Source organism: Betta splendens, chromosome 7 (assembly GCF_900634795.4).
Source record: "Betta splendens chromosome 7, fBetSpl5.4, whole genome shotgun sequence".
NCBI classification, from domain to species: Eukaryota; Metazoa; Chordata; class Actinopteri; order Anabantiformes; family Osphronemidae; genus Betta; species Betta splendens.
The window spans coordinates 6,939,807-6,952,277 of record NC_040887.2 but is presented as its reverse complement, the minus strand read 5'-3'; the positions used below and the strand labels follow the sequence as shown (position 1 = coordinate 6,952,277).

Below are 12,471 nucleotides of genomic sequence, written 5' to 3'. Positions count from 1 at the left end.
GAGGACGGGAGCCAGAATAATGGGCCGTCGCCGACTCGTATCAGGCGATCGTCAGTGACGTGTGGTGTTCAGCCAAAGGGCAAAGGGCACGGTGGCGGCGCGGCCCGACGTCACATTAGCCCCGGCTAATTCGCAGGCAATTAGCGGGGCCACACGGGAGCTAGCCGGAGGCCGCGGTATTATCTCAAGTGGTAAATGACCAGAGAACCTTTAAATATCAGTAGTAATGCAACAGTAAGCTACAATAGAAACACATTCAACTGATGAAAGCTTCATTTGGTAGTTTGTCCTGTTTGTTACAACATTTCTCATTATAATAACTTACAAAAAGCAACAAAACAACACATGAAGATAGTAAAATTTAAAATATTTCTGCTTAATAAAACAGGAGAATATACATATTCACATTTCATCAAGTCATTTGTGTGACACTCATCAAAAGCAGCCAAGTGGCATGAGGAGATATTGGATGCATCATCCCAGCACTATTTCCTAACATTCACCACAGTTGACATGACTTCACCGGGTCACAGAATCTGCTCCAAACCAGCTACAGCAGCACAAATAAACACGGCACAATAGCAAACATTAGACGGCATAAAAGCAAAGTTAATTAAGACCGAACTAAAATTAAACAACGGCCGCCGCGGGGCAGGTGCTGAAGGTCAGCTTTTAGACTAAAACGCAGATTGCAGCTAGAGCAAAAACAGATTTTCTCATAACAACAAAAGGTGGTTTCATGACTCACTGTCACCGACTGATGAATAGGAGGCAACGAGGCGGCGGAGGAGACGCCGTAACTACGAGAGGCGGCGAGGGCGGAGCCTTGAGGAGAGGGGGGCACGCGGGTGGGGGTGCAGAGGGGAGGGGAGAAGCCGGTGGTGACGGCTGAGCCTCCGAAGTGACGCAGCTCCACGCGCGGCCGTTTCCACGGCGCCAAACGCAGCTCGTCATCGTCGCGTCTCGGATGAAGATCGCTCCATATTCATCTCCAGCGCGCACGACCTTGGGAGGCAGCGTGATTAGAATTCCTTTGAAATCGTGTGTGCGTGCATGTGTGCATGTGTGCGTGTGTGCGTATGTGTTCTCGACGTGCCGTTTGACCAACGCCTGCGTTCGCGAGGCTTCTGAGGGCGGAAGGTGCAGCATCCGTGTGCGTTTGTGTATTGTGGCGAGCGTGTTTGACTGTGTGTTGTCCTGGTTTCAACTCTGCCGCTCCTGCGCTCTCACATTATCATACAGAGCAGACGGAGTGCGTGTGCTGGGTAGTAAAACTCTCCTCTGCTCTCTGACAGTCTCCACCTAACCCTCTCCACCAACACCCCCACCCCCCCACCCCCACCGCATCCTCTCCTGCTGAGCTCCCTGTGTGTAATCTGTAGACTGCACACGTACGCTGCCTACCTGAGTGGGAGTCTCTCTGTGGGTGTACAAGCTCCTGTGTGTGTGTGTGTGTGTGTGTGTGTGTGTGTGTGTGTGTGTGTGTGTGTGTGTGTGTGTGTGTGGCAGAGGGTGAAGGAGACAACGCGGTGAACCACATTTGAGGCGCTTTCTGAAAAGCTCCAGTGTTCTCCGTGAGTCGCTGCCTTCGAAAAAAAAACAAAAAAACATGCGCATCAGCGTGAGCCCTCGCCGTCGTCGCGGGAACGCGGCCGGCTGACGAACGCCGCGTCGGCGCCACGCCGCGTACAGCTGACGCCAATCACCTGAGCTCGGATGCCGCACTTACGTAACGCGGCCGGTAGTGAACTGGGCCCGTTGTGATGAGTCGGTCATCCCGGAACCAAAAAGTCCACGCAGCCGACGCAAAACATCGCTGGTGGCTGTGGAAACGTTTTAAAATACATATTTGACAAACATCTTCACTGTGTGGATGTGGCCTTAGAGCACAGCGATAGAACTCCAGGTTCTGTGCCATGCAACAAACTCCCTGCACTGATTTCATGGACAAATGCCAGAACATGTAAAAATAAAAGCCATAATGCCACCAGTATAGTGCTTTAATGATGCTAGTAGAATGCAGCCGCACACACAAATCAATGAATCTGGAGGTGTAATTATGGGATACTAAAACATCCTGGCAGCCAAACAGAACCAGCAGCAGCCTGAATGGTCTCAATAACCCCGATCCTCCATTTCTCCGAGCAGGAAAACTAATTGATTGAATCCTACACTCAGGTAAGGAGCTCTGCCAACACAACCTGGCTCGTATCATAACCTTTTTGTCTCCATTTCTGGCATGCATCTCCGCTCGGGGAGCGGAGCGCCGAAGATTATAGACGGGGAACAAACACGGGTTCGTGAAAGGGAAAGAAGATAGGAAGGGAGTCAGTGACTAAGAGGGTGAAGGAGAGGGGAGGGGGCCGGTGGGGCTGGTGGGGCTGTGTGCAAGTGCTCGGGAGATGAAGATAGAAAGTGAAGGAGAGAGAAATAATGAGAGAAGAAGAAAAATGTTGCCGCTCTCAGAGAGATGAATTGGTTGATAGTTTGCAGACAGCTTTTTCAATGTGTCAGTGGAAGGACTATATCCATCCCCCTTCTTCGCTAATAAGGTAGCGAATCCCCAAGACACAACCGTGGGGATCTATTCATTTGTCTCCAATAACGCAGCCACCTTTCTGCTCATATTAGCTGGGATTTGCATAGCTGCATTTACATAGGGATTTAATAATGTCACCTGAATGAGGCGAAATGCACTTGTCAATCATCCCCGGTTTGCTAAAAGGTTCTGTTCTATTTGTGAGGGATCACTTTTTTTTTTTTTGCATTCGGAGCGCTAGCACTACGGTCGCGCTTTGGTGCCGTTCTGTCTGATCTAAAAACAGCAGCAAATCAGCTGTCGCTTTCGACGTTAGCGTTAGTTTTAAACGCAGGAAAGATTGAGCGAGAAGGAAGGAAGTCCACATCCACTGGAAGTGGAGGGCAGGAGACGGGTCAGAACGGGCCCAGACCGCCTCTGCTGCGTGTTCGTAACAGAACTTTCTCACACGCTCTTAATTTCCGTGCAAGTTTCTTCCACAGACATTTTGTCAAAGCTCAATCCGTTCAGCTCTGTATCATTGTTGGAGACCATCCAGACCTGCTTAGTTCTTCATTCAGTTCATTCAGCGGATACACTGTCAGGCAATAATGCGTAACGCCGCAGCAAATGTGCGAGTGACATTCCGCACCTTCCAAAGCAGCCTGCAACCTGAATATGTCACACTTTGGTCTTTGCATAAAATAACAACAGCGGCTTGAACGCGAGTCAGCGACACGCCTTCAGAACCTCAACAGAGCTAAGCAAGACCCCAAATCCGAGCCGGTCTTACCTTCCAGCCGCTGCCCGCCTCTCGGTAGTAGGGGAAGTTGTCACAGATCCACTGGTAGATCTCACTGAGGGTCATGCGTTTGCGGGGCGAGCCGTTGATGGCGAACGTGATGAGGCTGGCGTAGCTGTAGGGCGGCTTGCCGTCTCGGTGCTGCGCCGCCTCCTCCTGGTCCAGGGTGGTGCCCGGGTCGAAGTGGCCCATTTTCTTGCCGGGCCCGTGCATGGGATGGTGGCCGTGGTGGTGGAGCGCGTGGTGGTGGCCGTGGTGGTGGCCCGTGTCCGCCTTCTGGATGGCCGCCCTCATGCTGAGCTGAGGGAGCCAGTCCATGGAGGTCAGGCTGCTCTCCAGCTCCGAGGTCATGGCGCTCGCGGGTCAAAGGGTGTGTGGGGGGAAGGTCGGGCCGCTCAGCGACGTAGCGTGTGCAGGTCTCCTGTCGGCTCACTGGATGGGTGCTGTGCAGGAGCTTTGGCTCAAGTCTGGAAGAGCAGGAGTCGTGTTTACTGTGCATATTTATCTCCGGTAGCTGGAGCAGATACGCTTGACAGAGACACACAGATGTTACTGTACTTTCACATTAGCATCCTCCTACAGTGTCGCTCTGTATAACGGGGAAGGAAACATCTTGGCACGTTCGTCATATGGTTTTTAACACTGCACATAAATCAGATCTACGTGAGCTAACAATTGGAAAAATGGTCCTATTAATTACACAGCGGGAGGCAAAGCTGCGCGGGGGGCTAGGTATGAGCCGGGTGCCTTACTCTTCCCATTCCTTTCCATCGTTCTTTGGGCCAAAGCATCTGGGGAAGTCGCCAACGTGAAGGGCAGAGTCCGTCCCTTGTGCATGGTCACAAGTTCTTCATTGAGCCACTCCGACGGCGGCTGCTGCAACGCACAAGCACAAAAACCACACAAGACGGTGAGCCGGGTCTACTAGACAGCCTTCATAAGATATTAATATCACACAAGCGCTCAACTGGCCTCGGCATCTGTCCAAGCCGATTAAAACCCCTCTCTCTCTCTGTCCATCTAGATTGCCTCTCACTCTCGCTCCCTCCGAAGTGGAAATGGCAATTGGATCTGCAGAGTGACTAAAAGCTGGGGAATTGTTTTCACAAGTGCCTGCCAACTGGGGGAACAGCTCGGGAGGAATTCCAAGCCTCTAGAGGAGCTGAAAGGCTCGTCCCCTTTTCCTCCCTGTGCGAACCCCCCCACCCCCACCACGCCTCCCTGCACACTCACTCACCCACTCACACTCCTGCTAAACCCATGCCAACCCCTATGCCCTAAGGCATGTAAGGTCTTCCCGAGACAGACACAAACAATGAGAAAAGAAACCCCCATCAACAAACTGTCAAGGTTTTAATTTGGCGGCTATTTTTAGAGCCGTGCCCGAACCCCTTTCTGTCTGTAGTTCCTGCAAGAACTTCTGGTAGTGCAAATAGTTCTACCATGAATCAGGACGAAATACGGACAATCGGCTGGTGCACACGAGAGAAATTACTCACCAATTGTTCTGTACTCCAGTCGGTCACAGCACATTCATGGGTTTGTCACTACTGGACCGAGAATGTCACGTAACGGTTACTCATCGCCGAAGTGAAGACACTGCGTTCGCGCTGATTCAACGTAAACCGCTTTTGTTCGGAAGCGTCAGGGAGACAAACTTCTGACATTCTAGAAAAAGCAGGTGAGCCTGCGTGTTCTGAGAGCGAGAGCGGCAGTGTGGGCTGCTGCCGGCGAATGGTAAACAATGGCTGGATGGATTCTTCCTCCGGTGGGTATAGAAATCTACATCTAAACCTTAATCTGCCATCCCATGCAGTAACCTTCGGGTGTCCTTGAACAACAAAGAGCCTACTGGCCCACGCGCTTTCCATTCATGCTCACTGTATATAATCAAGGTGGCAGAACTTCAATGAGGCTGCCTACCAGAGGAACACAAGCCCCGATGCCTCTTTCTACTAATCCCCCTGGAGAGTCCAATACACCAGGATGAAGAAGAGCACGGGAAGTGCTCGGCTCCTGCTAAAAACCTCGCTTAATTACAAGTAGGGGGGAAAAAAACAAATGTTTAGAAGCAGACTCATCAAGCCAAACAAGTCAGGCAGCGGGACTAGGGGAAGCAGGAGGAACCGGGAGAGGAGATATACCCGGTGAGGCCTCTTGCACAACACCACCCCCATCTCTTCCTTAAGGCCCTGCCACTGTGGGAGAAGCCATAGCGAACCCCCTCTTCCAAATCCCAGGAAGCCATCTTAATTAGTGTGCCACTTATTTCGCTAAAGGGAAGGTAGCACTGCTAGTTGTAGTGGCGGCGGGTAGGTGGGGATGGGGGTGGTGACACACAAGACACAGAACAACAAGTACTTATTTTCCCCTCATTAAAAAGGAGGCACAAGCTGCAAATCAGCCTGCCATAAGCCCCGACCTGCTGTGCTGCCGCGGCTGTTGTTGTTGAGAAGTTTGGGCGCGTGGGCTGGCTGCGTGGCGGCACGGTGGAGCTTCTCACCGCTAGCCTGGTGAGGAGCTGGGGTGATGAGTAATAGGAGAAAGTGGAGAGAGGAGAGGAGGAGGAGGGCTGGAACTTAGCACGCGGGGAGACGGGCCCTGCTGGGCGAGGAGTCGCCACCAGTTACCCAGTCAACTCAGGCAACTGGTCCCACGGGGCAGGACTCACCTCAGCTGCTGACGTCGGCCTCAGTGACCAGCGTGAATGATCACAGCGGAGACGACAGACACGTACAACGTGAGCTACAAGAAGAGAGAAGCTCTGTCGAGTCATCCTGAAATGACTATCAGACAATTACAACTTCCGTCTGCAGCAGCAATCAAAAGCTGCTCTGGAGCACGCGCCGGAATCCTCCTCGGTTCCAGCACTGCCCACTTGAGCTGCATGAGAGAACACAGATGTCGCAGTCGGATATTAAAGGGACATTATCCTACCAGCTCCCTGGTACAAAATCCAGGTGACGTCCAATTAAGCATGTGTCGATAAAGGGATACAGCCGGAGGATGCGGAGGCCTCAACAGCTGAACGCATAGGAGCTATTCATCATGTCCCGCCTCTCAGGAAGTCAGGGTTATATAGGCCACATAATGCATAGTTTATAATGATGCAACTATCTGTGCTTCAGCTTGTTGTAAATAAATGAAACCAAAGGGAATACTTCCGCAAGAGAGTGTGAGGACTGAAGATTGTTCAGTGTCATGGCTGCTAATTGAATTCAATCAATACACTGAAAATGTGCCTTTAAACAGCAAATGAAGCCTGTAAAATGCTAAGATTGTGTCTATTGTGGAGTGTAAAAAAAACGAAAGGGAGGCGTTTAACATTTACCAAATGATGTCACTGTGAACGCACTCCTCTAATTAAATGGAATTATGTTATCGTAAAAGCAATTAAAAGCTCTAAACAGAATGAAAATTAAAGCTAAACCACATTAAGAAAACTAATTACCAAATTGAAAAGCACGCGTTCCATGTACAGTAACAATAACAACAATATGTATTTTTACATTTGTTCATTTACAAATACATGAAATCCAGTGACGATGCGGAAAATGCTTCCTTTGAGACGATCTCGTAAATCTGGGAACATCGACGTCTTCGGCGACCAAGCACAACGAGCGCGCGCTGAATGGGAGCTGAGCGTAGAGCGGAGGGGCAGGGGATCATACAGACAAAAAAAAACAGCGTTTGATTAAACAGCTTGAACGCCCGCGAGCGAACGCGCACGGAGACGCCGTCTCTCGAAGACAGACATATGGCTAAGTTTAAAAAAAAAAAAAAAAAAGGAGGTGACAATTCTGGCAAAAATGGAAAACATGTGGCATTGCAGGATTTTTTTTTAAACACACAAAAAAACACGTTAGATTTAGCTTAAATAACTTAGAAGTGGTGAGATATTGGGTTAGCACTTCCCAAAAAGATTACAAGCATTAATGCAAAAACGACGAGCGAGGATTTGCACGTTTCTGAACAAGAAGTCTTCCTCCTTTAAAGAACTTAAATGCATCACTCCTCGCTCCGTGGATGGAGCTTTCACGACTGGGAACATTGTCCCCTTAAAAAGAGTTGAGGGCCTGTGTGTGATTGAATGTATTCACCCATTAGACTTTGTAGCTGTGATGCACTCACTCAGCTGTATGCATCACTAACAGCTAACAGTCCCCCGCTGCTAGCAGGCTTTTAGACTGAGAGAGAGGCTTTACAGTTCTGCATTTTAATAGAGAACTCTGAATGGAGGGACGGGGGGAGGGGGGGTGGATGGGAAGAGGAGGAGGAGGAGGAGCGGAGGGGGGGGAAGGAGCCAAAGGAAAGAGGCATCAAAATATTTTCAGAGGAAAATGAAGTAATGACAAAATACCCTCCCGGAGCGAGCCGAGCAGAGGGGGTTTCTGGGAAGGACCGCCTTGGCAAGGGTAAGGCTAATGTGTCAAAAGAAAGTCTGTCGGCACACTGAGCGCTGTCACGTCTAGAAGTGTGGGCCATTCAAAGGCGGGAGGAAAAGGTCCAAAAAGCAATATTGAATGTCTTAATTACTTTCTGACTCCACGCCAGAAAACATACCTCTGAAAAAGGTTCAATTATACGATATCAAGGCAAATCAGCTGGCCTCGTGGCGGCCGCCTGCTCGTCCGTCAATGGAGCCGGGTTAAGCAATTATCGCCCGATACTGTCCGCTTGTTTTCCCAGCGGCGACCCGGAGGGGCATCGACGCCAGGCGCCGTTTCAGACGGACGCGGAGCCAGCGGCCACACAAACGAACGGGTGCCGGCGGAGCGGCTGAAGGGCCACACTTTGGCCGGCGGCTCGGTGAGAACTGCCGACTGGGCCCCGCGTCGGCCCCGGGTTGACGCGGCGGAATCTCGCCCCCGAAACAGAACCCGGAGATTTGCGTCCTTTTTCAACGGGGACGGAACGAAAATCTGATTGAAAAGAAGGCAAGAAAATCACTAGGTTCCACCGAATCCCCGAGGGCCCCGGAATAAAATATTTAACTGGCTAAGCCCACACAGAACATAACACCTGAAAACATCTGCCAAGGTAGAGGGAGTTAGCGACCCAGAAGACTTACCACCGCTGACAAGGAAAAAGCTATCACAATTCCAGAGTCTGACAACGGAGAAGTTAAAAAGGCATATTTTGTCATAAATAAAACATAGGAGTGCAGCATTTCGGCAAACTCCCCCAACAAAAGGTCCCAGGAGAGAGATGGGAAGCTGTTTGTGAACTCGAGCCTCGCGCAGTAAAGGGGGCTATAGCACTGCGTCACATTCCCACATCCAGCCCTATTCAGCAAGGACTAGTCCTCTTTAAAAATTCATTAATTTACAGCAAAAATAGATTAAAGAGCCCAACTGCACCAGCCTAAAAAGTTTGGCTTGTGAATAGCATTAATAATGGAAGCAAGCCTCCCGAACCTAGCGGCCCGGGCTTGGAGGCACGGCTCGGGTTTTGTTGCGCTTTATAATGGAGCGTAATTTACATTTTTTAGAAGTATTACAGCTTTTTGATGCTTGTTTGTAATTGCATTGTTTTACATGCAAATTGGATCACAATTGTTGCTCATTAAAACACGAGCGGCGGAGAGTCCGCACGGGACGGCGGCGCCGCGCCCCGGTTCACGGCGCTCCGGAACCGGCCCAACCTCCTGTCGCCGCCGCCTTCAATCCATACGCCGGCCCTTTAAAAGTGATCACCCTACACCCCCCCCCCTCCCCCACCCCACCCATCTTATCTTTTACATCTTTCTCTTTCAAATCATAGCTGTTGCTTTGCTAACAGAATCAAAGGGAGTTTTGACAAGATAAAAGGATCTGCTGCATTTGAATTTAAATTACGTGTACTTTCCCGGGGACAGGACAGAAATCACAGTGACTGGAAGCACTCAGGGAACTTTAAGGTACTTGAAATGAGAGGAAATCTGCTCTAATGCGTTGTCAGATTTTTCACCTTCCCCACCTGATGACAGGGGAGTTTGCCACAGCACAGGCTATAGTTAAGCCAACATCTAAGGAAGAGCTGATTTCCCATTGTTTGCACGGTGAGAGGGTTGAAGGTTTTCGTCCAGTTCCGCTCGCTTAATACCCAGTGATGCTTTAAACAGCACGACCTCATGAGGCTGTTGTGATTAGAGGCCTTCTAGCTGGACGTCCTCTAACGGGTACCGCCACGCTGCCTCAGAGCAAGGCACTGCTATAGTGGAAGTGTTATAAGTGATAATGAGGAGACAGCTCCCAGGTCTTGGGTTTTGTTTAAAGCATAATTCTAATTCGTTACAATTTTTCCAAGGTTTTCAACGTTAACAACAAAGTCTTAATAACTGCAGCGGTGAGACAAGGGGAGCTCACAGTCGGAGTGTTGAACAGGGTCAGCGTGTGGTGAAGACGTCAAACATTTTTCTATACACAATGTCAAACCGATTGTTACTTATGAAAAAAAGAGAAAAAGGAGCAGTGTTCCGGGTTTTTCCTCCAATGAACTCACACACCGGCATGCAAAAAGCAACAGTGTGTGTGTGTGTGTGTGTGTGTGTGTGTGTGTGTGTGTGTGTGTGTGTGTGTGTGTGTGTGTACGTCATACAGAACGTGACAGGACGGACAGTCCCATGCCGACGGAGGAGCTGAAGTGCACGTACATGTACCGCGGGCCCTGAAGTCAACTTTTACAAGTCCTTACCCCACTCACTCCCCGGCGTTGCATTCGCTGACATTGACGATAATTACAATGACCTTTCCGACGATAAAACAGAAATCAGCAAAACATTAAGAGAGTCCCATCTTTTCCGCGTTTCACGCGGTTCTGCGTAACGTTTTAATGAGGCATTTAGGGGTCTATGAGTGATCTACTGAGAAAGTCTACAATGGCAATCAGCAGCGAGTGTGGCAGCTGTTCAGCAATTAAAAAGCCAAATTACCCTCAATCAACACCATTTACTAGCGCAAGTAAATCTCAGGGCAAATAATGATGAGAGAAATCTGTTCAGACAGCTCTCATCTTGATAGGAATTAGAGGCGCATCCAAATCAGGAGCAGGGTAAGGCGTTCAAATGCTTTTTCAGCCCGATGCACGCAAACACACGCATGCGCACGCACACACGCACACACACACACACACACACACACACACACACACACACACACACACACACACCTTCCTAGCTGGCTGCTTCTCCCTAATGCAGCATGATGGAGGCTGGCCCGTGGTATGAGGTTCTGGACCACTCCATGTGATGCCCCCATGGATGGATGTGTGTGAAACACACTCAGCCCGTGTTGCAAAGCAGCTAATAAGCGTGACCTGCGTGCCAAGATGCGTTCAAAGGCAGCGGTGGCAAACTGTTCACCTTCTGTCAACAACCCGTACACGCTTCCTGCGTCTCAGCCGATGATGTCGCTCCTCTCGTGTACGTTGACTTTCAATCACGGTGTAAATGTGCCTCGTCAGTCCTGATGCTCCATAAGCTCTTTATAAATCAGTACCTCCAACAGATTGTAAGTAAAATCTGTCGCCTGTGTCATGACGTTAATGACACACATAAAGGTCTATTTTTAAAACATGCTCTGAAACAAACTTGGTTAAGTCTCATGAATCCCCTGAAGGGAACTATTTCAAGTGGCTTCTTCCTCCTTTACTTCAATGGAGTTGAGTAGAACAACATGTGATTTGAATCTGTGTCTTAAACCATCTGCGTGGAACCTGATGTTTTCTCTTAGTGGCGTTCAGGGCTTTAAGCTTCATCCTCTGTCCGCTTATTTACGCGACCAATATGCAATCGAGCACTTAATGGTCGGACGAGGCACCAGCTTCCAGCAGCCTAATGGTAACGCGAGGCTCATACTGGAAACTTGCAGAAGAGTTGACTTAATCTGACGCACATTTGAAGACAAACGCGAACGCTCGGTGTCCGCGCGCACGCACGCACGCGGCGACAGGTAGCCAAAGTGGCACGGCGTGCCATTAGGTGAGACCGAGCGGCACCGGCACCGGCGTCCGGCGGCTCCCGAACCGCGATCTGTCACACACACCCACGGGCTGACATTCAAAGACCATATGCACGGACAACTCACCGTCGCAGGCGAACGGGGAACCGGCGCGGCGCTCGGTCCCGGGCGCTCCACACGCCCGCTCCGCACTCCTCGAAGACAAAAGCCCCGGCGGTGCGCGGACGCTGTCAGCCGCTCCGTGCGCGCGCCGAGCTCTGCGGGCGTCACGCTGACCGCTGCCGTGGCCACACGACAGCTCCGACGGGCTGGCTCGACCCACTATCCGCGTCTGCGCTCGCAGCACGAAGACCCCGGTCGCTCTGCGCGCAGCTCGGCTGCTGAACCACCGGAACTACTTGCAACGCCAGCCGGAGCACGTTGAAGATAAATTCATGCACCACAATAGGAAAAATGAAATCACATGCATTCAACTAGTTCCTATTAATCACATTCTCCTGAGACGTCACACAGACCTACAGTAATAATAATAATAATAATAATAATAATAATAATAATAATAATAATAATAATAATAATAATAATAATACCGGTTGTCTGTACTTTTGCTTTCTGATTTTTTGATCTGATGGACCCTAATAATTACTGTGCTATCCAGGCACAGGATGACTGTAGACATGGAGACACACTTTCAGTGACGTCTGCACACTTCTCAAAGTGTATCACACCATTTATTTCCTGCAGAACAGCAGGATGCACTGGCTCCCACTATGGTACAGTCCATTTGCACCAGCACATCGATGGCTCGGTGTGTTTTATGGGTGAGGTTGGAGGTGGAGAAATATGCCTCCACATTAAATACCGTTCAGGTGTGTAAAGGTTCAGCCCGCCCACGACATTACCTGAAAAAGATTTTCAGCCAAAATGCTTTTTAGAATTTTAAAATTGGTATTTAATATTGCAATGTTTGTTGTTTTGGGTAATCAGTTTTCCTGCATGTTGCAAATGTTTCAGAATACAAACACAAATCTGGTACTTTATGAAGTGCTTTCTCAGTCAACAGGTTAATCAGGTTCATTTCTCCACATATCACATGCGCTTTGTTGACTGGGATGATCAATTATACAAGAACACAGGCAAGTACAACAGAAGAGAACTAAAAGTACAGACATCTGTGGTATTTATTCAATCATGTAAACACTGTCAGTTCG

At 49.7% G+C, this 12,471-nt stretch overlaps 1 protein-coding gene across 4 annotated transcripts in view; it reads right to left on the bottom strand.

Moving 5' to 3' along the window:
- LOC114858563 (forkhead box protein J3-like) overlaps positions 1-11,674 on the bottom strand; it is a 33,996-nt gene extending 22,322 nt beyond the window's left edge. Inside the window, exons 1-3 of one of the 4 annotated variants that reach the window (XM_055510304.1) lie at positions 11,387-11,674; positions 4,073-4,196; positions 3,312-3,787 (exon numbers count right to left, since the gene is read on the bottom strand). In XM_055510304.1, coding sequence (XP_055366279.1) covers positions 3,312-3,671 — 360 coding nt within the window. In that variant the 5' untranslated portion in view covers positions 3,672-3,787; positions 4,073-4,196; positions 11,387-11,674. Of the gene's footprint in view, positions 1-3,311; positions 3,788-4,072; positions 4,197-5,243; positions 5,512-11,386 lie in introns of those variants that run through there. The other 3 variants (XM_029155947.3, XM_029155948.3, XM_029155949.3) reach the window with 3 other exon arrangements.
- Between the last annotated feature and the right edge of the window lie 797 nt (positions 11,675-12,471).